The 23917-nt window shown below is 44.3% G+C and overlaps 6 protein-coding genes across 6 annotated transcripts; 3 read left to right on the top strand and 3 right to left on the bottom strand.

Annotated features, from left to right (window-relative positions):
* Positions 1 to 1868: 1868 nt before the first annotated feature.
* On the top strand, positions 1869 to 2657 carry AOL_s00006g553 (uncharacterized protein; the record flags this gene model as incomplete). Its single annotated transcript, XM_011119862.1, has 1 exon — positions 1869 to 2657. One exon carries the CDS (start codon positions 1869 to 1871, stop codon positions 2655 to 2657), a length of 789 nt encoding a protein of 262 aa, XP_011118164.1.
* A 5292-nt stretch (positions 2658 to 7949) lies between these two features.
* AOL_s00006g552 (uncharacterized protein) lies at positions 7950 to 10230 on the bottom strand (the record flags this gene model as incomplete). The annotated part of the gene is made up of 3 exons (XM_011119861.1): positions 7950 to 9414; positions 9495 to 9600; positions 9888 to 10230. The coding sequence occupies 3 exons, from the start codon at positions 10228 to 10230 to the stop codon at positions 7950 to 7952; spliced, it is 1914 nt and encodes a 637-aa protein (XP_011118163.1).
* Positions 10231 to 10263: 33 nt separating this feature from the next.
* AOL_s00006g551 (uncharacterized protein) lies at positions 10264 to 10678 on the bottom strand (the record flags this gene model as incomplete). Its single annotated transcript, XM_011119860.1, has 2 exons — positions 10264 to 10468; positions 10536 to 10678. The coding sequence occupies 2 exons, from the start codon at positions 10676 to 10678 to the stop codon at positions 10264 to 10266; spliced, it is 348 nt and encodes a 115-aa protein (XP_011118162.1).
* Positions 10679 to 12467: 1789 nt separating this feature from the next.
* Positions 12468 to 16967, top strand: AOL_s00006g550 (uncharacterized protein; the record flags this gene model as incomplete). Its single annotated transcript, XM_011119859.1, has 1 exon — positions 12468 to 16967. The coding sequence occupies one exon, from the start codon at positions 12468 to 12470 to the stop codon at positions 16965 to 16967; it is 4500 nt and encodes a 1499-aa protein (XP_011118161.1).
* Positions 16968 to 17514: 547 nt separating this feature from the next.
* AOL_s00006g549 (uncharacterized protein) lies at positions 17515 to 18198 on the bottom strand (the record flags this gene model as incomplete). The annotated part of the gene is made up of 1 exon (XM_011119858.1): positions 17515 to 18198. One exon carries the CDS (start codon positions 18196 to 18198, stop codon positions 17515 to 17517), a length of 684 nt encoding a protein of 227 aa, XP_011118160.1.
* Positions 18199 to 18819: 621 nt separating this feature from the next.
* On the top strand, positions 18820 to 22668 carry AOL_s00006g548 (uncharacterized protein; the record flags this gene model as incomplete). Its single annotated transcript, XM_011119857.1, has 5 exons — positions 18820 to 18880; positions 18934 to 19899; positions 20072 to 20755; positions 20850 to 21161; positions 21233 to 22668. 5 exons carry the CDS (start codon positions 18820 to 18822, stop codon positions 22666 to 22668), a joined length of 3459 nt encoding a protein of 1152 aa, XP_011118159.1.
* Positions 22669 to 23917: the final 1249 nt, after the last annotated feature.

Below are 23917 nucleotides of genomic sequence, written 5' to 3'. Positions count from 1 at the left end.
CCAAACTTGTGGAGCCCTCCCCTTGTCAATACTAAAAATCAGTCGTCTACCTCTTGAAATGCTACGAGTGAAAGCGATATGCTGAATATATACAGGATCACTGCCAGTGATAAGAGGCCCATCGGAGCTCTTCTCGAGAGATGCCCGGCAAGTCACGATTTTCGAGAGGCTTTCCTTACCGATCCGGATGAATGCTACCGAAACCTTCACATTTCCTAAGGCTCATGAGGCTAAACGTCTTCTCGAGAAACCCTCGGAATGCAAGCGCTGTTGGTTTACAGGAAGCTAGAAGTGGGACCATACGACTCCTAGCTTCTTTTACCAGGCATGTCATATTAGCTTTTGCGGATGAAGCGCTCAAATCCTTTGATATTGATTCTAGCGGGTACCATGGCTTTATCCTTTCGGTTCTCGAGTTATATCTTCCCCTTACTACAATTGCAACAATAGCATTAATGAACATATGTGACCTCTTCCCAAGAATCCTCGCTATATTTTCGTTTTCTAACGGGGCTTCGTGTTGGCTCTGATTTAAAAAATAACAGTCAAGGATTCTACGCAACTCATTTTGGTATTTGTGTGACACGGACTGGCAGTAAACTCTGATGTATCTATCGGGGATCTCGCCCCGATGAATGCGTTACTTATGATAGCCCTCCCGGGGAGTTCAGCAATCTTCGTTTACCTCCGCAATATACAGAAAATTTAATAAAGGCCTAAGATACATCTCGTCGTAAAAAGAACGGAGCATATAAGTGACAAATTTCGATCAATACCTGTCAGTCGCACCCAATCCGCGGCAATATCTATATCCCAGGCCATATATAAATCCCTAGAGTGGGTCAGCGTTGGCGGTGCACACGTCGCTGACATCGGCCATCTTTGAACCCCTCACACAATTCATCCTCGTGTAGATCGGTTTGCTTAAAGTCATGCGATACGTCAGGTACATCCTCCCCTTTCTAGACTTTTAGCAGACGAGCTACTCTCTGAAGATAAACATCCTCATCTAGTTTCATAATTCCCAGTGACTTGCAACTTTTACATCGTCGGTTGTATACCTGTACTTTGTAATCGAGTTGGCTGTCTCGCCGGTTATATTTTCGAATAATGGCCGCAATTTTACCGCTGAACCACACACACTTGCAGCTCGAATTGGAGCACCTAAAAGACCCAGTTAAATTCCTCTCCCCTTCACGGTCACTATCATGGATATTTGATGAGAATATAACGCCTTGAACCTTCTCTCTAATCTTGGCGAAAGCTTTCGTCTGTCCCAGATATATCAGCCAGTCTCGAAGTTGATTGTTCAGGGGTCTTGAGGTTCTGAGGCAAGTACTTGTTAAAACCCCTTTGTACTGTGGCCGGTAGGTATAAGGTATCGAGATCCGTGAAAATTTCGGCCACATGAATTCACCCGAATCACGAGAAAATAATAAGAGAATGGCTTTCATTATAGTAACCAATGGATAGTATATTACAACCATATCATGGGAAAGATCGGTGACTATTTCTATAGATTTTAGGGGGGCTGTGTCATTAAGTATTGAATCGTGCCTGAAGTTGGTTTTTAAGCCTACGTATGAACAAACCCGGGAAATGCCGGCCAGGACATTCAAAGAATATGAATCCTGTCATAGACTTATACAATTCCCAATATCTATTATAATGAGAGCTCAGCAAGGATCACTCCACGCAGCTCGACCAAAGGTCGAGAATTATAACTTTACTATCCATGTGATATAAATAAGAACGGTATTCTTAGATTTCTTGTCATACAGTTCAAACACATTGTCCTTTCTGGCTGGCTCACACCCGTCTTGCCGCTAGACTACAATTCAAACTACGTCCCTATAAATCTAGAGGCGATGGCTCAACCTCAACACATTTTTGTCGATACGCCGGAGGCGGTCGCCAGCCTTCTCTCATTGGTTCCTAAGGAAACCACCTCCATACCATCAATCTATATCGATCTGGAGGGGGCCAATCTAGGCCGTCACGGTTCCATATCCCTACTCCAACTCTTTATATCTATCATTCCTCATATCTATATTCTCGATATTCACACCTTGGGACAATCTGCGTTCACAACCCCTTCATTGATTGACCCATTGACTACCCTTAAAACTGTTCTGGAAGACCCTTCTATTCCTATCGTATGCTACGACGTACGCAGCGACAGCGACGCTTTATATAATCTCTACTCTGTTTCTATCGCTAATGTAGTTGATCTGCAATTGTACGAGGCAGCAACAAGAACCGGGCCTCGTACACTATTGAACGGCCTATCTCGAACGATAAGGACACACTCTAATTTATCACCCCTGGAGGCACGAAAATGGGAGCAAACCAAGCAGCGAGGAGCCCAGCTGTTCACCCCTGAGAAAGGTGGTAGCTTTGAGGTATTCAGCGATAGGCCTTTACCCAAGGAGATACTAGATTATTGCGTGCAAAATGTACAACAATTACCCTGGCTGTGGCAATACTTTAGTCGAAAACTTGAAAAAATGGATGAGCGATGGAAAGCCCTGATAGAAACTGAGACGCAGGCAAGAATAGCGTTATGCAGAGAGGAATACGTCACTGAAGGTAGACAGAGGGCTTTAGCACCCCTTTCCTTTCGAAGTTTTCCATCACACGTCACCAAGAACCCATAAGCGAGTGATTGTACATAGGGCATGTATTATAAACATTCCCATGTAATAAAGAAAAGGTTGTCTCCCGGATTGATCACATGTTCCAGTGTTGTCTATTGCCTCAGTGTATTCGTAATCCGGTAGCGGGCTCAACTTCTATTTCACTTGATATTTAAGTCTTTCGTCGGTTATTGGTATTTCCTAATCTGAGGATTATAATTTGCTAGAATTAACTGATGCTAGATTTTCTCCGCAATGAAACTACGAGTATGCATTGGGAAAACCCAGTGCTGAGTTGTACTAACACCGTCCAAATGAATTTGGGTCTTGGCAAAAAGTTCGGTGCTACAAGGTATACGTTGGTGGAAGGGCCAACAAAGACCTTACACCATCGATTCGCTTCCGACGTTCTGACTTCGTCCGAGAGTGTGGGAGCAACCAGGGATCAAAGGCTGAGAGCAAGATTTGCAGCTATCAAATTCGTGTAGTCGCAACAATTTCAACACAAATTCCAAATTTATTGAACGAGACCAGGATAGAAAATGCGGTTGATAAACGAAAGCATAGTTCAAGCAATATAAAAGTCTAATCTCGTGAATGATTTAACATTACTTTGAATGTGTACTCTTCTTCGAATCCGAACGAGTCGCATTCCTATAAAGTATGAGGAATGGTATTAGCGGAAGGGCGTTCGCAAGATTGCGTAAAGATTAATATTCTGCTATGCTTCAAGAATGACGGAATGGTGTGCTCAGAAATATGCTGTTCATGTGTATTTTGTATCCTTGCCTTGGTACTATCCAACAACACCACATCGACGGCAAGACCAATTTGCATTTGTCACCACTACAGGAACTCTAACGACGCAATTCGCTATTTCCAGAGCTTGCAAAAGTCCAGCAATATCTTACTTAACCATCTCTACGGTTGACGACGGATAGTCATGACGATCGGCATTTTAGACCTCTCAAATGAGATATTGATGAATATCTCGAATCACCTAAGTTACCCATCGATTCTGGCAATGAGATGGGCATGTCATGCTCTGTATGATATCCTTCGACAAGTAGAGGTTTACGAAATGGCAGATTTACTAGAAATAGAATTATGGCCATTATATAATGCCGCCAAAGACCGTCCATACAATCTCAAACAAGCTTTCCCAAAATGCGACTTTTTTGCCTGCCACCTCTGTCTTAAGATAAAACAGGCCGAGGGCTTTTCTAACGCAATGATGAAGGGCAAAAGAGGAAAGTTCGCATCTGGCTCATTTGTGAATAGGGCAGCCCGCTTCTGTATATCATGTGGCATATATACTGGACGCTATCAGCCAGGCATGCAATTCTATTATGGAGGGGCTGGCCGTTTGCATGGCGTGGTATGTCGAGGGGGTGTGAAAAATTCGATCAATTCGAGGGCACCAGTCGTTTAGGCCTATGTTATAGCTGTCTTTCTCGGAATAAATTGGCAGAAAAAGAGTACGTTACCCATACTTAATGCCTTAGAGGTCGATTAACTCTTCGTTTAGGTCACAGATCGACAAGGATGCAAGCGATGCTATTTCTGCAAGCTTATCTAGCATCATCAACAACCCAGGAAGGCAAATCAAAAGAAGATTTTAAGGAGTAGATATTGTTTGACGACGCCAGGCTGGTTGTCATCACATTAACAAGTATTAGCAGCGGCGGGAATCCCTTTTCCCCGGAACAGCGCTCGCTTTCGATTCCCCAGTGGCCACGATCCCTAAGCATACCAGAACGTAAAGACGATAATAGTCAATGGATACAATCCAGTATATCCAAAGATGCCGGACATTTTGTGGCCATCCACTGGTTCAAAACCAAAAAAAACTCGTACTTAATAAAGTATACGCGGCTCGTTTTAGTACAATATATGGCAATATAGAATCTTTTAGGGCCGATCGCCGATACCGTTGTCTAGGGTAGAAATAACATTGTGACGATCACAATTGCCTTCATCGCAGAGTTGTCGGCCCGGGCGTCATGGCCCGTTTCGGCTCCGACTTGGCTGTCTCGCTGAGCCACCGCGCTACTAGATATTGGTGATCTATCGTCATGGTGTTTTCTCAGCCCTGGTTGCACATATTATTAAACGACAGCAGAACCTAATTACCATACAATTATATTCTTCATACAAGTATATCCTTCGACGCTGCAGAAAGTGTACGAGCACGGTTAAACTCAAGTGCGAACATAGAAGGCTCAGATCTGAGAAGCCCGTTGCCTGCTACGTAAGGCTGTTTGGAACCTTCGGGATCAAGCTCGGACCGGGGAGCACTCTACTGAGATTATAGGAGTTGTTATTCGGACTGTTGGTAGCATATGCTCCTGACAGAAAAGCCTCCCGCCGAGAAAGAATTAGTTGAAAGGGAGCCAACAGAAGATACCACTGCAGCAGTAGCTGCAGCGAGACGTTATTAGGATAGCAAGGGACCTGGAGCTTCAAATATTGATTATAAAAAGTTAGGAAGCCCGTCCAAAGCGAATGGAGCGTGAATTAGAAGCGAAACCACATTGGTATAAACTACACAGTCGGAAAAATTCACAAATACGCTTTTGGCTTTCCATCGAATTCTCCATAGAAAAGCTTAATATCAGTGGCGGAATGGAGGCTGAGGAACATAGGGCCCTAGGGTCGTCATTCGCTTATGACCGACCAGGAAAAGCTGCTTGGGAAACTAACGGTTCAAAAATGCGAAAGGCAAAAAAGGTATCGAGTTCGAAAAAGTCCAAAAATTCCAAAAAAAGACTCTCAGATGGGGAATCGAAACCCGGTCGTCCACGAGCACATATTAGGAGGAAGGTTGGCACCAATATGTAGTGACAGGCGGAAATCTTGACCTTTCTAGTCTTAGCGTGATAAGTTCTTCACACTTCTTGCGTTTCCAGGGTTCGGAAACTGCAACATCCAACAGGATCGACACAAACCCGCCCGCGGTACTCTACTTTCCCGAGTAAACACTTAACGAATATGATCTTCTTTCTCTGTTTGCGGGACAATTTATTTACATCATCAGCATTCTGATCTAGATTTAGATAGAAGACATTAATTTGTGTACTATATTAAAAGCAGGGAATTTATGAATGATACTATATATGAAACAATTGATGTTGTTTTGGTATTTTCTAACACAAGGATTTCATAATTACATAGCTGAGTTCTCAATAAAATTTGCCATTTTGCTCTTCAACATTAAAAGTGACATCTATGAGCTAAGGTATGTTCTACAATCAACTTTAATCTCTTAATATTTTGACGAAATCGAATGGCTCGCTCTATTTAATTGAACTATAAGCTTTATAGATCTTGTTCATGACTTTGACATAACTTCCAAAGTCTCTCGCTTCAATTAATACCAAACGAACGGGATCCAAGGCTCGTAGCTTTATCTCTATAGTTCGACTATAGTCATTAACGAGGCCATCGATTTGAAGAAAGTTTGCAATATTAAGAATGTCCAAGATTATTGAAGTTGGTTCATCGTCCATTAAGCTATCCGGTACTTCCGGCTCTGCCCTATACAGCCATGCGAGAACCTTTATCATAACCTCTAACTGAACTTCCAGCAGTTTTATGACGTTTTCCTTACCTCCCTCAAAATCCTTGCGACAGGCCACTTCGAAGAACTTCGATTGTGAAGGTAAAATATTGCGATTAGCCTCAAACCTGGCTTCGTCCGGGCCTATCAATTAAGCGAAGTCGGTCTCCCCTGGGATGTATTGGACCCTAGAAGGCACCACCCAGTTTTCTTTTTAAAAGGTATGAGTTGGATTATAAACATTCACGCGCTGAGAGCCATTTTCAGAGCTCAGCTGATTTGGTTGAAGGCGGAATTTCTTTATGATATAGATTTGATGGCTTGGAAAGTCATTCTTATAAGGTTTGGGCGAGGGAAGTGAATATCACATGCGGAGGGTATTCTTGGGGCCGATCGGGCCATATTAATACATCCTACCTGGAAGAAATAGGTCCTCGGCATCAGTACAGACCGCAAGCACAGATAGTTTGTATTACAACAGTTGCGAGTTGTTTTGCCAACACGAATTCAGCGAAAACGGCCTGAAAAATACAACACGATATTGGTTGTGAGAGTCTTTGGGCGGTATTCAGTTGCGGTTTATTCCATGGATTTTCGATTTCAGAGTTTAGAATTTGCGGCAGGTGTGAGGAGACTTAAGGCTGGCAGTTTCCGGTTCATCTTATGTCAAAATTCTGAAAATAGCCAGTTCGCTTCTAAGCTAGTGGAACCTGCGGTATCTCAATTGGAATATTCCGGCAGACCCATGGAAATTGCCCGAAATCCTCCAACTTCAGGCACCATTTGGCAAAGTTTTGCAAGATGCAAGGAATCGGGGCACACCGGTCGAGTGAGTAGTTCTTCTCTTATTTGTCTAATACAGGTATTTTAGATACGTATTCCACTACATTCATTGTTTGTGGGGCCAATATCCGGTTTGCACTATCCTGCTCAATGAGAGACCCCTGCATCACCATTTGGAACACAGGATCGTGTAGTATACTCCCACTTAAAAATATTTAAGATATTAAACCTAGGAGTTTGTAAGTCCTTTGAATCTTAAAACATAGAATCAGAAAATTCACATTGTTCTCATTTGATATATACTATTCGGAAAAGCAACAGAACCTAGATACCTTGCGACATTTCCAAAAGCTCAAGATGTATCCGGAACGCCTCCAATACTCAGGTAGACTACCTCTCCATGGCAATGGCTTAGACATACCGAGTTCTAAATACTGAGGTTTAAAATTGTAGGTACTAGCAAGTCTCGGCTCGACTATATTATTCAGCACGTAGTCCTTCCACCCAAACTCCCACAAGAAGAGGTTAGGGACTCAAGGCAACAGGATTTTGGTCTTCTCAATTTTTTGCAACAGGTTGCTGAAAGATACGCGCTGAATATAAGCGGTCAATAGGGGGAACTTGGTGAATGCGGGAAAAGGCAAGCTCGGAAGTTGCTTTGCTTAATGGCGAGTCTCCATGAACCAAATTCAGGCTTCCCGCAACGCCTTTAGGAAGCCATATATGTTCTAAACGCACTTCCGGGTAGTCGTAATTGTGAAAAACATTAATAACGTATTCGATAAATTTATACCGGGTTTGGTATGAACCCTTAGCTTTCTTCGCAAGGGCTCGTGTTTGAGGTGTGCATGTGGTTTCTGCAAGGAATGCCTTTATAGGGGGCTGTAGGAAGGCGGCTGGAAAAGATTCAGGTTCGATTTCAACATCCGACCTAATAGATCGCTGGAAATAGTCTTCGGTCATTTGCGGTTCTAATACTTAGTACAGAGCTTTGCGAGTGCTACGGCCTGATGTTCGTAGATCTTTTTCAGAAGTCGGTTCAGAGGGGACCGATCGGGGCTTTTCGCCCTATTGCAGACACGAATAATGCCCATGATAACCGATATCCAGCAGTCTGTTGTTGCAGCGTCAATGAAACGCCCATACCTAGACTTCCACCGGATACAGGCATTGTTTTTGGGATCACATAGTGCCATGACTTGTTCGTCGAGTGGCCGCCAGATAGAAAGCTGATATTTTGCATCCCAAGCTGTGTCAGGATCGTCAGTGACTTTCCTTGATTCCAAGTCGTAATCCATCCAATACTTTGAGAAGTATGGAGGATCGAACAAAAAATTGTCCCCCACAGGCAGTTGTAAATATAGTATGCTACTCTTGGCTAAAATACCATGTGCTCTGGTCATCGTGACGGGTTCCCAATTTATATTTGGCGTCGGTTCCCAATCAAGCAAGAACCTTCTAGCTGTTTCGTGTATTAGATAAATTTTTTCGTTTGCAATGGAAATGGAAACGCCGCAATGGCTCCTTATAACGGCCTCGATTTGCGAAATCAAACGCTCTTCTTGTAGTTGGGACCTCGTTTTGACCCCAGGTTCGATATTCAAGGCGGTATTAATTTCCGTTGGTGTTAGTGGGCGCCAGGCGGCCAAAATGCAGTATAGAATCGTCTTGGGGATGAAAATATCCGGGCTATGGGACAACGCATAGAGGTAGAGCTTTTTCAGGTCTCCAGATATTTCATCAAGTGTCTTTTCGAGAAATGGCCAGTTCGTCAAGTAGTTATTCAAGTCAAAAAGGACCTTGAAAGCCAATGATACCCAGAGAAGACTCGAGCCGCAATCTGCGATTAATCTCTTCTTTAAAAGCTCGCAAACTAGCGGCGATAGGTGGCGCTCTCGACCAAATAATTCTGTCTGTTGGTTAATCATCTTAAGGCTGTCTGCGGCTAGTGAGGCTGATTCATCTTCGCCCCTCAATATGAGTAGAGATAACGAGAATCTATTCTGAATGTTCGTATTTGGGCGCTCAGTTATCATAATTCTAAGTCCCGCGGTTTCATGTTCCTCTTTGTAGGATAGAAATTTTTTCAAACAAAGAGCAGCCGGTCCCTGGTCGACGCCCTCTGTTTCGCCTTCGTCTAGCCCATCAATAATAAAAAAACCTTTGTTCCAGTATCCTCGCGTCTCACCCTCTAAATATATTGAAAGAGTGTTGGCCCATAGTAGTATATCATCCTCAAGCAAGCGCTTGAGCTTGCCTTTGACCCTGAACTTGCGCAGTATAGAATCACAAAGACACCTCTGCTTTTCTAGTAACTGGTATAGCAATGAGCATACGGCATTTTTCCATCGCGTTTGCTCCATATTTCCAGCTTTGAAAAAGAAATGGCGGACGGCAGCACCATCCTCAGGTGCATTTAGCCGTTGAGCTCTTTCGCTAAAACCGTTTTTCCGCATCCAGGGTTCGCAGTAATACAAAAAACTGGATACCCGTTACTGTTGATCCAACCCTCATACATCGAGCTCTTTAGTGCCCAGTTTGCCGTGCCCTCTAACAGATTTGGTAATGACTCTCGATAAGAATTATATTCGTATACATGTTCGTAGAGTAGTTCGAGAAACTCTATATTTCCCGAAAGTTTAATTTTTGGGCGTTTATTACTTTATTTTTTAAGTGAAGGGCATCACACCTTGAACTTCTTTTTTGTCAACTTTGTATTCAGGTTCTGGAGCAATTACAATAGTCTTTTTGTCTTTATTTTACCAAACGAAGAAACCATTAGTGTGAACAACCTGAAGGTTTGAGTAAAAGTGACTATTTCAACAATATATCGCCAAAATTTCAGATAGCCACAAGATTAAATGTTCCTTGGACGTCTTGCACGAAAGGGAAACTCCAAAATCAAATACCTTCGAAAGTGCCCTGGGCTTTGACAAGAAGACGCAGCATCTCCCGATTGTTGCCTGGCTCCTCCAAATAAGTAGTCGTTGCGGCTAAGATAGTCGAGAATTGCTCGTATTCTTCAAGTCCAAACCTTGCCAATCCACCAACGTTAAATCGATAGAAAAGCCCTGCGTCAATCATCGCCCCATGTGATGCATGGAGCTCCCGGTCTGCTTTCTCAGTATCGGTGACAAGCTGCGCGAGCCTTGCGGCAATTTCTTTAATGTTGCCGGTTACAGATTCATCTGGTTTCTGGCCAGCCCCGATGCTAAGAAGAAGAACATCTCGAGTACCACCCCATAAATCCATTGCCTCTTGACGGACTCGCGCAATGGGATTGTTTTATTGCAGATCGCCATCGATGAAAGTCTGCTTTTTACCCCTATAAGTTCTTTCGAAGTTGTCGAAGAAGGTAGTTGCAGCAGAAGTAGCTCGACATGCTTCCCAAATCTTAAACCCTGTGGAGTAATTATCGGCTTGTTGTTCGTTATAGTAACTGCGGAGCAGTACATCTCGACCATCTTCGCCTTTTACAGCACAGACAAACCTTGGAAGAATAAAATTAGCTTCCTCGAATGATAAAAATATGGGAGGATAATAAACTAGGTCCTTACACTTTGCAACCGCTAGAATCTTCATCTATGAGCATCTCGTTCTCTGGAGAGTCACTCCGTTTCCTAATGACGTTCATGATAGCCGTTTCTAGTGCCGCAGTGTCAAATCGGCCATTGGCTTTCCAGAAGTCTACTGCCCGCATTGGATTAAGTTATCCTCGCTTTGGTTAAAATATATCCCGGGAAATTTGAAGGTATGCTTCCTTGCACTCCTTGATACCCATTCGTAAACGACCAAGCATTATTGCAAGCAGTCTATCGGATGTCAGACAGCCGAAAGCGCCGTGGGGCGAATTCAAGCCCTATATTAAGTAAGGGTAGAGCAGTACGTACCCGCCGGTACTCGTTCCTCCTATCAAGTCAAAGTATTGCCATGGTTGAAGTTGGTCTTCGCCTTAAGTTTACGGTTTAGGCGTTCCATGAAGCTCCCGAGAATTGTCAAACTTGATAGCCCCCAAACACCGCCCCCATCTAGGAATCGAAAAGCGATAAAGGTTAATTTTCAACTTAATGTGGAACTCCTAGGATCCTCTAAGAATTGTAGCTTACCAAGGGAAATAAGGCGCAGTGCTCTGGTACTATCAGACATTGTCCAGTATATTCAACTTCTTCCTTAGTTTTCAAATGACTTTGGGATACTGGTGCAAAGTTCGCTTGTGTTATAAGTCGGGAGCCGAAAGGATCATTTCAAATCTTGAAGAAAAGGCCTGCAGATAAATTTTGGCTACCGAGAGATGATTATCAGTGAGAGAAAGACGAGGAGCACGTAGGTAATTCAATATCACAATTTTATTATATAAATGACTACAGACACAAAGGCTTCCACTTCTAGGGAACTTTCATGTCTAGCGATAACAATAACGAAAAATTTTTAACAAGTCCCTCCCAAACAAATGACAAAAGAAGTCAAAAGTAGAGAAAAGAAAAGAGCTCGGAAGCTGATTAGTCCGTTTAAATTGTTGCTTATCGAAGTCATCCTGGCGGGGATAGATAAATATGCAATACCCCGCAGTTGTTCCGACATAGGTAGCAGCCAAGTAGTTAAATCAAGGTTCACTTTGATACTACCAGGTTTGTGGCGTCTCAATCCTCATGGATGATTCGCGTCGGTCCCCTTCAAAAAAAAAATTCACTAGAGTCGTAGTGAGAATTCGTATGCAAGTCGGCCTCAAAGCGGGGCCGGTTCTGCCGTCTCACCTTTTCTGTGTAGCATGGCTGATTCATTCGATGCTAATATAATGTGGTGGCCGTACTCCGAGAGATCTCGAGACAAACCGTGCATATCTGTTGAGTTGCGGAAAGCTTCTTGGCATATTTAAATCTCTTTATGTGACAGAAATCGGGAATCAGGCTAGGGTTTCGTGAAAGCCTCATTGGAACCATGAAATAACAGTCACGCCGGGCCATTACGAAATCGCAATTTCGGGGTATCCGTTGTGGGTCTGGCTACAGCTAGGATCCGCTCGGGTGGTCATTCATTGTGTAACAGGTTCCTTGGTTCCAAGGAATTTTGGCGTCAACAGAATACCGCATCCGATAGCATATCCTCCAGACGCGGCGTCCTTAATCATCGCCATTACCTCCGACCAGCCGCTTCTTAAGGTATTTAACGGACTCTTGTTTGTGTCCGGGGCATCACTCATCACAACTTAATCTAGTTGAGACTGACCACCGTGTGGTTTCGCCTTATATAGCAAGCTATCGCATCCGATTTGAGGAATATTTAGCTGAGGTTATAACATTGACACCGAGCTAGTTGACGGATATATGAGGCTTGGTCTCGTTGGTGAGGCTGCAACACGATAGCGGGGCACGAGACCGAGCGGGGCACCGCTGGTACTTTGAACAACACACCTAAGCAACACTGCAAGCCTGCCGGAACGATTTCCTCCTAGCCAGCAGCGGCTGTGTGAGCCCTCTTGAATAGCTGATATGGAGGGCGCAAATAGGCTTCATAATTCCTTTTACGCAAGCTATGGGGAGACAGGCCACATAAATGCTCTTGATATCGCGATTGTTTTGGTAGAAGGCCTCCTAAGGGATACGCCTGCAGACGACCCGGCTCGAGCGGTTCACCTTAGTAACAAATCTGTTTACTATGGCAGTCGTTACAAAAAGCTCGGGAGCCAGGAAGATCTAGAGAAGGCTATAGTTGCCGCTGAACAAGCCGTTGAAACCACTGCTGATGATCACCCTGCCAAAGTGGGAGATCTTATTAACCTCGCGAGCTATTACAATCTAAAATACAATGGATTTGGAAACGATGAGGATCTAGAAAAGGCTATATCTATTGCAGAGCATGCCAATGGTTTCAATTTTGCTGATAGTTCGAACAAAGCGGCATGTCTTAATAATCTCTCAACTTATTATAACTCCAGATTTCAGAAATTTGGAAGAAAGGAAGATTTAGGAAAGGCAGCACTTTTCATTGAACAGGCTACCGCTATCGCTCTCGCTTCTGAGGACAGTCCAGATAAAGCGGCATGTCTCAACAACCTCTCGACTCATTATAGATCCAATTTCGATATGTACGGAGGACTGGAAGATCTTGAAAAGGCTGTAACTATAGCTGAAGAAGCCGTCGCTATGACTCCTGAAGACGACCCGAACTTTGCTGGCCGTCTCAGCAATCTTTCAACCCATTACAGTTCCAGATTTCAAAGATTGGGAAACAAGGAAGATCTTGAAAAGGCTGTAAATGCAGCCGAACAGGCCGTCACCGTCGGTCTTTCAGGGGAGAGCTTGGACTCCATAAGCTGCCTCATTAACCTTTCAACCTGCTACAATTCTCGATTCGAGAGCTTCGGCGCGCAAGAGGACCTCGAAAATGCAATAGCTATCGCTGAGCATGCCGTTGCCGAGCTCGGGGAACCCGCCAGTAGCGGCCCGGGGCAAGCGACTTGTTTTAGCAACCTCTCGAATTACTACGGCTCAAGGCATGACACTCTCGGAGATGAAGAAGATTTAAAAAAAGCTATAGTCGCCGCGGAGAAAGCTGTCGCATGCTTTCCTGTAGGTAGTACGAGCCCTGGCAGAACCGCATGTCTTATCAACCTCTCGACCCATTACAGCTCCAATTTTGACAGGCTTGGGAGACAAGAAGACCTTGAGAAAGCCATAATCACTGCAGAAGAAGCCGTCACTGCTACTACCGAAGACGATTTCAATAGAGCTGTATGTCTTAATAATCTATCTAACATCTTCAACTCTAGATTTAGTATGCTTGGAGACCAAAAAGACCTGGAGAGAGCTATAGCTACTGCAGAGCAAGCTGTCGCCGCTACGTCTGAGGGTGACCTAGAGCTTGCTAGCCGTCTAAATAACCTCTCGAATCGCTATAGCATTAAGTTCGAGAGACTAGGAAACCTCGAGGATTTAGAAAAATCGGTTGCAGCAGCAGAGCGGGCAGTGGCTGCAATCAACGACAACAATCCACAGAGAGCGGTATATCTAAATACTCTTTCAAATCAGTACGACGCTAGATTCGACACGGCTGGAAATTGGGAGGATCTAGAAGAGGCAATAGCTGTCTCTGAGCAGGCCGTCGCCGCCACTGTAGAGAACAGCTTGTACAGAGCTGCTTGTCTTCACAATCTTTCAAACCGTTATAGTTCCAGATTCGGCGGACTAGGAAAACCGGAAGATCTAAATACGGCGATAGCCACCGCAGAACAAGCAGTCAACATCACCTCGGATGACTGCCCAGAAAAACCAGCGTACCTAACCGCTCTATCATGTCACTATGGTTGTAAATTCGATAGATTCGGAAATTTGGAGGATCTTGAAAAAGCTATAGCGGCTGCTGAACAAGCCACGTCCAGCATTTCCAGCGAAAATATCAATACACCTGCATGCCTTAGTACGCTTTCGGAACTGTATATATTTAGGTTTGATATACTGGGCGAGCTAGAAGACTTGCAAAAGGCCATAGATTCCGCGAAAAAGGCTGTCGACGCTACTCCCGAAAGTAGCACAAAAAGACCTGCTTACCTCGGCATACTCTCGATGGCGTATAATTCTAGATTTAACAGACTTGGAAAACAAGAAGATTTAGAAGAAGCGATAGCTGTTGCAGAAAGATCAGTATCGATTACTTCGAAAGCTCACCCTGAATTAGCGAGACGACTTAACGGTCTTTCACTTTGTTATAATTCCAGGTTCAACAGACTAGGAAGGCGAGAAGATCTTGAAATGGCAGTGTCTACGGCTGAGCAAGCTGTCAAAACTACATCTACAGAAAGCTTTAGTTTTCCTAGTCACCTTAATAACCTATCAATCTCTTATAGTTCCAGGTTCGACAGACTCGGAAGGCAGGAAGATTTGGAGAGATCTGTAGTTGTTGCTGAACAAGCTGTGGCCGTCACACCGAATGATAGTCCAGATCTTGCCGATTACCTTAGCAATTTATCGAACCGCTATAGCTCCAAATTCGACAGTCTCAAGAACGAAAAAGATCTTGATAATGCTATAGCTGCAGCAGAACGAGCTGTTTCTTCTACTAATAATCCACTGAAAAAATGCACATACCTGAACAACTTATCAAATCAGTACAGTTCAAAATTTGGTAGACTACGGGATCTGAAGGATTTGGAGAAGGCTATAGCTTTAGCAGAAGAGGGAATCGCTGCTACTCCTAAGAATAACCCGAGCCTTGCCGGCCGTCTTAGCAACCTCTCAGATCATTATACGTCCAGGTTTGACAAGCTTGGAAGACAGGAGGATATGGAGGAGGCTATAACTCGACTCAAGGAGTCCTTCTCGATATCATATGTGTCGCCTTTATCGAGAATACAAAAAGGCAAACGACTCGCCCAATTATATCACTACCAAAAAGACTATGCCAAAGCCGCCGATGTTGCGGCCGACGCGACTTTCCTCTTACCACGGGTCAGTCCAAGATATCTTCCTCGTCGCGATCACGAATACGTCCTCTCGCAAGCCAATGGCCTTTCTGCTCTTGCTTGTTCGCTAGCTTTGCGTGCCGGAAAGTCAGCAGGCACAGCCTTAGATTTGATTGAAGTCGGTCGAGGTGTGATAGCAGGGCTTATAATTGACCATCAAAGCGATGTCGTTACCCTTCGAGAACACGACCCCCATCTCTATGAGCGCTACGAAAGCTTGCGATATCGGCTTTCTGCCGTACCATCCAGTGAGAGTGGTATCTCCTCGGAAAATACATCAAAACGAGATGGGGATCGCCTTTTTCACATAGAAAGGGAGCTTACTAACATCGAGGATGAAATTCGAAGGATACCTGAATTCGCCAGGTTTCAACTACCACCTGACATGGAAGAGCTGAAAGCTCTAGCTAGTGAAGGGCCTCTTGTGGCCTTCAATATCACCGACATAGGCAGCGACGCGTTGATCATCACCAATAAAGGAATAAAAGCTCTCCCTTTAGAAGGGCTTGATCACTTTAAAGCCGAGCGTATGCTTACAACCCTAAACCAGATGTCTAGTCAAAGCCGGGAATCAATGTACGAAAATAATAAGCGCATGAAAGAAATTTTGAAGTGGCTTTGGCTGGGCGCCGTGAAACCAATCCTCGGGGAGTTGGGCTTTTTGAAACGGACTCAGACGGCAGACGGATGCGAAACACTACCTCGCATCTGGTGGGTCACGAATGGAATTATGAGCGGTGCGCCTCTGCACGCCGCTGGAGCATATGATGGCGGTTGCGAGGGCCCTGTGGAGGGCGCCATGGATTTCGTGATATCTTCATACATTTCGACTACCAAAGCATTGAAGTTCGCCAGAGATAAAATTCAGAAGGTTCGGGTCGGAGCGGAGAGACGGGCTCTTTTGATAAGCGCCCACGATGAGAACCTAGATTTCGAAGGCGAGATTCAAGCGATCAAAACAGTTATCGGTCAGCATTATGAGGTCGCCCAACTGAGAGAAAAACCAAGAGGAGAAGTTCTTCGCCACGTCGAACGCTCTAACATCATACATTTTTCTTGTCACGGGGTCTCTGTGGGTTTCGAACCCTCATCAGATCCACCAAAAAGTCCATCCGATAGCTACCTACTTCTCAGGGGCCCGCAAAAAGTCTCGGGCGAAGCACTCGAAGAAAGACTCACCGTAGATGACCTCGCTAGAGTTAGGCACTCCAAAGCTCAGTTAGCATATCTATCAGCCTGTTCCACCGCGAAAATCTCAGCTGAGCGGCTGAGAGATGAAATGATACATATAGCAAACGCATTCCAGTTGGCCGGCTACCCCCATGTCATTGGCACACTGTGGGAGGCGGAGGATAAGCCCGCAGGTATTGTTTCCACAGCATTCTATGAGTACATGCTGGAAGGCGGCCCCGATAACCTAAATTGCAGCGTAGCTAAAGCTCTGCATCAAGCGACGAAGAAACTGACGAGGCAAGGTCGCTATAGAAAACACTATCTAGCGTGGGCTCCATTCATTCATATCGGTGCCTAGAGGTCCTGCGCCGACGTGGGTAAACGTAGTAAAGATATATCGTTTATTATTTCCTCCTTCCCAAATGCTATCTGTCTTGCATCCCTTTCCGCTTAGTTCTTAGTTTATATCTCCTTATCGCAGTCCATGGAAGTGAAATTTAGTATGATTATTATAATATTCCCATATCTTTTCACGAGTCTCAATTTGATACTATCCTGGTTTAGATTTATTTTGGCTGCACGCATGCGTGCGAAGGGCCTATAATATCGAAGTGTGGACCGTGTCTGCAACACAAGACTACTATAATATCAGCCAAAGGCATATTATCGATGAGTTTAGAAACTGAAACATAGTATGTATTGATAAGAATGTATACTAAAATCTCTCCCAACTGTTGCATTCATTATTGAAAAAACAGTTAATGTAAACGAAAAAGAGTAAATTAGTGTAAACGAAAAAGAGTAAAGGAAACAATAAAGCCTCTCTCGGAACTCGTAAAAAGACTTGTGACAGGATGTATTGATAGTAACTAGATGCTGGTCCCACGGAACCTCGAGGTAGAAATCTAAAGGACTTCACTAGGAACGGTTCGAAGATCATAATCTTCGATGTTTGAACTCAAATTCTCATCATCTTCAGATAGAGCAGATGCTAATGTCACGCTAATAGCTCTTTCGGAATCCTTCGGTTCATCAACCGTTCTGATCGTTCTCTTAGGGAGCCACTGGTTTTTTTGTAGCACAGCGGCCTCCAGCTTTCTGATCGAGAACCAAGAAAAGTCCAATCGGTGGTACTGAACTCTATAGATCAGTTCCAAGGTCTGTGTTTGCTCTAAGGACGTTCTGTCCCTGAGCGGAATGCCGACCGTTTCGAGCCCGACTATCATGTAAATTTCGGGTTCGGTATCGAACGCGTCCTCCAACCATTCTCTTGTACGTTTGTTGCCGCAGATTTGTTCTAACACGATCGCCGGGTTTTTAAGTCGGTATCTTCGATGATATAGCTTGTCTATGCTGTCTTGGGGTCGCGATAAAGATTTATGCTTCCCGCGAATGGAATTCAATATAGGCAGTAAGTCCCTGGGGTTATCGTATGACCTGACCGTGGTATTATATTCGTTAATGTTTGCCGTTAAAGATCTGCTGTCATAGAAATCATCCGCGGGGTTTTCGATGTCGACCACAAAGCTGCCTAGCGGAAGCGACTCTCGTAGGACGAGCGTTGATAAGTTTATCAATTTCATGCTCATAGTGGGAGTTCGGTGGTATAAACTTTAATGGAGTTCGAAAGATTCAGGTATCTTTTATTTCGTGGGGCGATTTGATTTTAATCAACTATGGTGATCGAAGCGTGAATAAAGTTCAGAAGCCCAAGTGACCCGAAAAGGCTGTGCCTCATGTCAGCCGCTTCAAAGGATATGAGATGCACCGCCCTTGTTCTCTGTGGATAAAAAGGAACCACCCCATATGATAACTTCAGTCTAAAATCCGCCAGTTCTTAAAAATGAATTTAAAATATTATTTTAGCTACCTAGGCATCTAAACTAAATCTCAATAAACCGATGACCGCCACAGACAATTTTTTGGAGCCGGCCGAACAAACTGGAACGTTATATATACATACATATTGCGATGGGCATTGATGAATTTTGCGTATCTTGGCTCAAAGAAGGCTGGCAGGTGATTTCGTCCAATCATGAGGGATATTCTGTTACACCATTTAGCCCAACAAAACCCCGCACCACGCACGGTCGGTGTTGCGCGGATCCTTGCTGACCCTCAATACAACCAATTGCAAGACCTCCCTTTAACTATCTTGGATCCCTCTCGTTCTTAGATATTCGACACCAACGTACCTAGTAGGCGCCATCATGCTGGGCTGGCCGAAGTCTTCTCGCACAGTCGCTACGCTTCTTAGAATTATAGTTCTTGGTACGGATACATTATTTTTTAGATTCGAAGTTGCTGACTAAAACTTGTACTAGTCAGCTTTAGCGCGGCTATCGAATTTAGAGACGTAGACTACGCTGTTGGGTGGATATGCGCACTTCCGATCGAGCTAGCTGCCGCGCTAGCAGTTCTGGACGAAGAACACCCGAAACTCCAGGCCTCTCGATTTGATAACAATATCTACCATGCTGGCCGGATAGGGGAACATAATGTGATCATCGCGTCCAGCGGTGCTGGTACTGTCAACGCAGCGACCGTAGCGAATCAAATGCGCATGAGTTTCCATCATCTGAGATTCGGCCTCATGGTAGGCATCGGGGGCGGGATACCGAGCAGTTCTAAAGATATTCGGCTTGGCGATGTTGCTGTTAGTTGGCCCTCCCACCAATACGGGGGTGTTGATCAGTACGATTTTGGCGACGCAGTGCAAGGGGGAAAGATCATCCGCAAAAGTCACCTCAACCGACCGCCACCCATACTTATGAGTGCTCTAAGAAGTTTAGACTCAGTTCACCCAAAAAAACGGGGGGCAAGAGTTTTAGATACGATTAAAAAGGTTCAGGAAATTGATGACAGGTTCTGCTATCCGGGCGCGGATGCTGACCGTCTGTTCTTGGCCGAGTACTACCATATCAAGGGACAAGGGTCCCAGGTCAGCGTCTGTGAAACATGCAATGAATGCCCTCGTTGCACCGCTTGCGACACTCGGAAGGAGATTAAACGCAAGAGTAGGAAATTTGACCACCCGTACCTCCACTTCGGGACCATAGCATCCGGGAACCAGATCATGAAGGATGCTATCACCAGGGATGAGATCGGAAAGGTCAGCGGTGCTATTTGTTTTGAAATGGAAGCGGCTGGCCTAATGAACGATTTCCCCTGCGCTGTAATTAGGGGAATAGCGGACTACGCGGACAGTCACAAAAATAAGGATTGGCAACCTTATGCGGCATTGACAGCCGCAGCATATGCAAAGGAGCTCCTGATTCAAATACCACCAGGTATGACCTTACATAAGGAGGAGCTTTAAGCTAAGACGCTGATGCAGTATGTGTGATTGTTTCCGGCGTCATTTTTAAGTGGTCACACGTAAGTTGTTTTGATGATTCAAGGCTAGATCGTTTCAATTAAAAGTAGAAGACGTTGCAGTTAACATAATTTATGTATGCATAGAACAACAGAAAGCTCCAGGAATCAATTTCAATGTGCCATTAACTCCATCCATTCCCAAGAATGTTGACTTCAAAGGTAGAGAAACCATACTATCAGCAATGCAAAAACACCTGTCGGAGGAGAGATCTTTTAAGACTGCGCGATGGTTAGCGCTTGTAGGTCCTGGCGGGATAGGGAAAACCCAAATCGCAATAGAGTATATTCATCGAACGCAAACGATTTATAGTGCAATTTTTTGGATATCGGCTGTGGATGAGAATTCAATCCATAACAGTTTCGTTGACATAATGACCCAGATTGTTGAGAACCAGGCCGCCATAATGTGGCCGGATTCTGACCCCGACTATCGAAAGCTTGGGAGAAGGCTTGGAATACAGGCAGTGATCGATGAAGAGGGGACCATAGACGATAGACCAATTCATGCCAAGAAGATTCGCACTGCTTTTTTTAACTGGCTGAGGCTGCCTGGGAATGACAAATGGCTCTTAATCTACGATAACGCCGACGACCTTGAAAGTTTCAAGCTGAAGGATTTCTTTCCGAAGCCAGGCGGAGGTACCATTATTATTTCGAGCCGCAGGCCTGAATTCAAACGTGCGCCATATAAGCAGATCGAGGTAGGCGGCTTGGATGAACAAGATGCAATTGGTTTACTAGCTAGCTACGCTAGTCTGGAAAGCCGAGGTAAGGCAAATAAACTAGTCTCACGGCGTTGAATCGATAAGCTGATAAGACTTAAACAACCTAGATAACGATGCTATATTACACACTCTTGTAGAATTACTGGGCTATATGCCGCTAGCGATTACTTTAGCAGGCAGCTTTATCGGTCAAACAAGAGTCAGTGTAAGCGAGTATATCGGCTACTATCGAAGGAACTTCACGGCTGCACAGTCGGTCAAACCGAGATTTAACTGGGACTATCGCGAGGATACTATCGCAAATACGTGGGAAATATCATTCGCTGCGATACGAGACCAAGACGAGCGCGCCGCATTTTTGTTACTTACTCTCTCCTATTTGAATCCGAAAGAAGTCGCCTATTCCTTGTGGCGCAGCGACAACTCAAACACCGAGTCTGAGTTACAAGGTACGAATCACGTTCTTCATATACTATTCTACTAGATGATTACAACGGATTTTAACTTTTGAGCGATCTAGTCAAACTTCCAATATCGTTGCTCGCTTCTTACTCCATGGTGAAAATCATCAACTCTGAAACTTTTACGATTCACCCAGTAATCCATTCGTGGGCAAGGGAGCGCCCGAGTGAAGAGGAAAGATTTGACATTATAAGGGAAGCTCTGACGATAGTGAACAAAGCTATTAAAGGGGGAAGCGTCGCGCGCGAAGGCTCTAAATGGGACGGTAAAGAAGAGGCGCGAGTTTTCTCCCACGTGGAACATCTAAGACTACACCTTCAGCCTATAATTTCAGGTTTTCTACAACACGAGGAGAAAAAACGCGGAGGCGACTTCCTAGATTTAGTCGACATAATCCACGAACTCGGCGAATTTACTGACAGACGCGGAAAACACCAGGAAGCGCTGTATTGGTACGACCACGCACTTGCCCTAAAAAAAAAGTTCTTAGGCGAAGACGATCTCGGGACACTCCACACCATTCATAGTATAGGGTGTGTTTTTTTCAGTATGGGCAAGTATGATACCGCGCTAGAGAACTACCGACACGCACTTTTGGGTTATCAAGCAGTGTTAGGAAAATACAACCCGTTCACTCTGAATGTCACGCAACATATAGCGGCAGTTTATGAGAGTCAGGGTAGCTATTCTAAGGCTCTAGATCTAAACCAACTGGTATTGGCAGGCTTCGAAGCGGCGTTTGGTTCAAATAGTGTTCCTACGATGAAAATAGTTAACAATATGGCGGTCGTCTTCGACAGTCTTGGTGAATACGATGAAGCTATTCAACGATATCGAAAAGTCTTAGTCGTCTACACAGCGAAGCTAGGCGACAACAATCCAAACACCCTTGGCGTATGGCACAACATAGGGGTTACTCTGCATAAAATGGGGCAGCCTGAAGAAGCACTGGAACATCTTAATCACGCTCTAGGTGGCTACGAAGCATTTTTTGGGGACGATAGTCAATACACTCTAGACACGGTCAATTGCATAGCTTCTGTTTTTCAAAGACAGGGGTCTTATAACGAATCTCTGAGATACTACCATCGAGCATTGGAAGGCTATACTAGAATTTTGAATGACGCTCACCCTTCCATATACAAGACACTCGGCAATATGGCTGCAACTTACGATGAATTGGAGGATTACGAAACAGCCATGGAGCTCTATCAAAAAGCTGTAACTGGATGGAAAGAACACTTGGGAGATTATGATCCATCGATACTCGACATAATTCATGCAATGGCAGGAACACTATATAAGCAAGGCGATTATATTCGCGCTCTAGAACTTTTTGAAGAGGCGTACTTTGGTAGAAACAAGACACTGGGAACTTTTCATTCGTCAACCATTGATTCTGCGCACGGGGTAAAATTAGTCACCTCGCGCTTAAATAACAAGTATGGAGTGTATTTTGAATCATACATGGAGAGCGATGGGTCTGGTATTTAGTTGAACACAGCGGTCGGCTCAACTTTGAAAAAGTTGAATTGGATTCTTATAGTTTAATTTCCCTTCAAATACTCTCAATAGCGTTAAATAAGAGTGTAGGATTATGACTGAATTAATTGCGTAAAACGCCAATCGTCCGAAGTTTCCAAATTTATATCTGTTATACTTTTCCATTGTCTCAAGCCAGTGTTTTATGGTCAACGAGTCTGGCGATGAGGCAAAGTGTTTCCTAGGTCCCCTTAAGTACGGTTTCCCGTAACGGTTTAGCACTCTGCTACTAAAATAGCGCTGTGAATTAATATTCTAAGCAGCGAGTGTTCTAAGATACACTTTGAAACTGCCATTTTTAACAGAATTATGGTGCCTAGTGGAATGAAACTCAAGTAGCTCTGAACAACAAGTTAAAAGATCACTAAGAGGAGCTAATAAATATCTTAAAATTAGCACGAAATTTAACTGGGCAAAAAAAGAATGAGAAAAACTCAGGCTTCAGACGGGGAATCGAACCCTAGCCCCCCTGCAGCGGAGAAACCACGTGACAGACGGAAATCTTGACAAAGTTCCCGTATGTCAGTTAAGCAGTCGAATTTGGCTCAGACATCTTGCTGACGATTAGAGTTAGATTCTTTTTCCGAGATAAATCTTTTTTGTCTTTGTTAGCTACTTTGCCCTTCGGTTTCTCGTCCGAAACTTCACTTTATCTGTTCTTATTGCCATTTTGGCTTCACTCTCGAGATCTGTCTGATATGGCTTTCAATTAACAATCACAAACCAATTCGATTAGTTGCTAAGTTAAGTTAACATCTACGCACAATTGACCGGTTCAGTTATCCCCTTTCGTGAACGAAAGAGTACCCAGATCTATAACTACATGCATACAGTATATTAATCTGCCGGCCGTCTTGTAGCAGCTAACCTGGAATGGGATTGGCTAAGTCACTCAGGGTAGCGAAGATGGAAGCAACAGCCATCGATATTAATCATTTACAATATGAATATAGCGAAAATATAATTAATATTATCCGTGGTGTTCTAGCATCCTAATGAATTAATGGTGCATGCAGAGGAAAGTTCCGCCCCCGATTTCTTCCGCGGTGCACCTCGAATTATTGGGAGCGTCAACGCCGTTACTTTCGTTTAATCTCAGTGACTGATAAAGATCTTCCGCACCTCGTAAATTTACAGGCTGGTAGTCTGGTCGAACGCCGGGGCCCATTATTACCACGTATGCCTAAAAGGAATTTGTCAA

The sequence above is a fragment of the Orbilia oligospora genome (assembly GCF_000225545.1).
Source record: "Orbilia oligospora ATCC 24927 unplaced genomic scaffold scaffold00006, whole genome shotgun sequence".
Classification (NCBI taxonomy): domain Eukaryota; kingdom Fungi; phylum Ascomycota; class Orbiliomycetes; order Orbiliales; family Orbiliaceae; genus Orbilia; species Orbilia oligospora.
The sequence above is the reverse complement of the archived record's forward strand: the minus strand, read 5'-3'. Positions and strand labels throughout refer to the sequence as shown.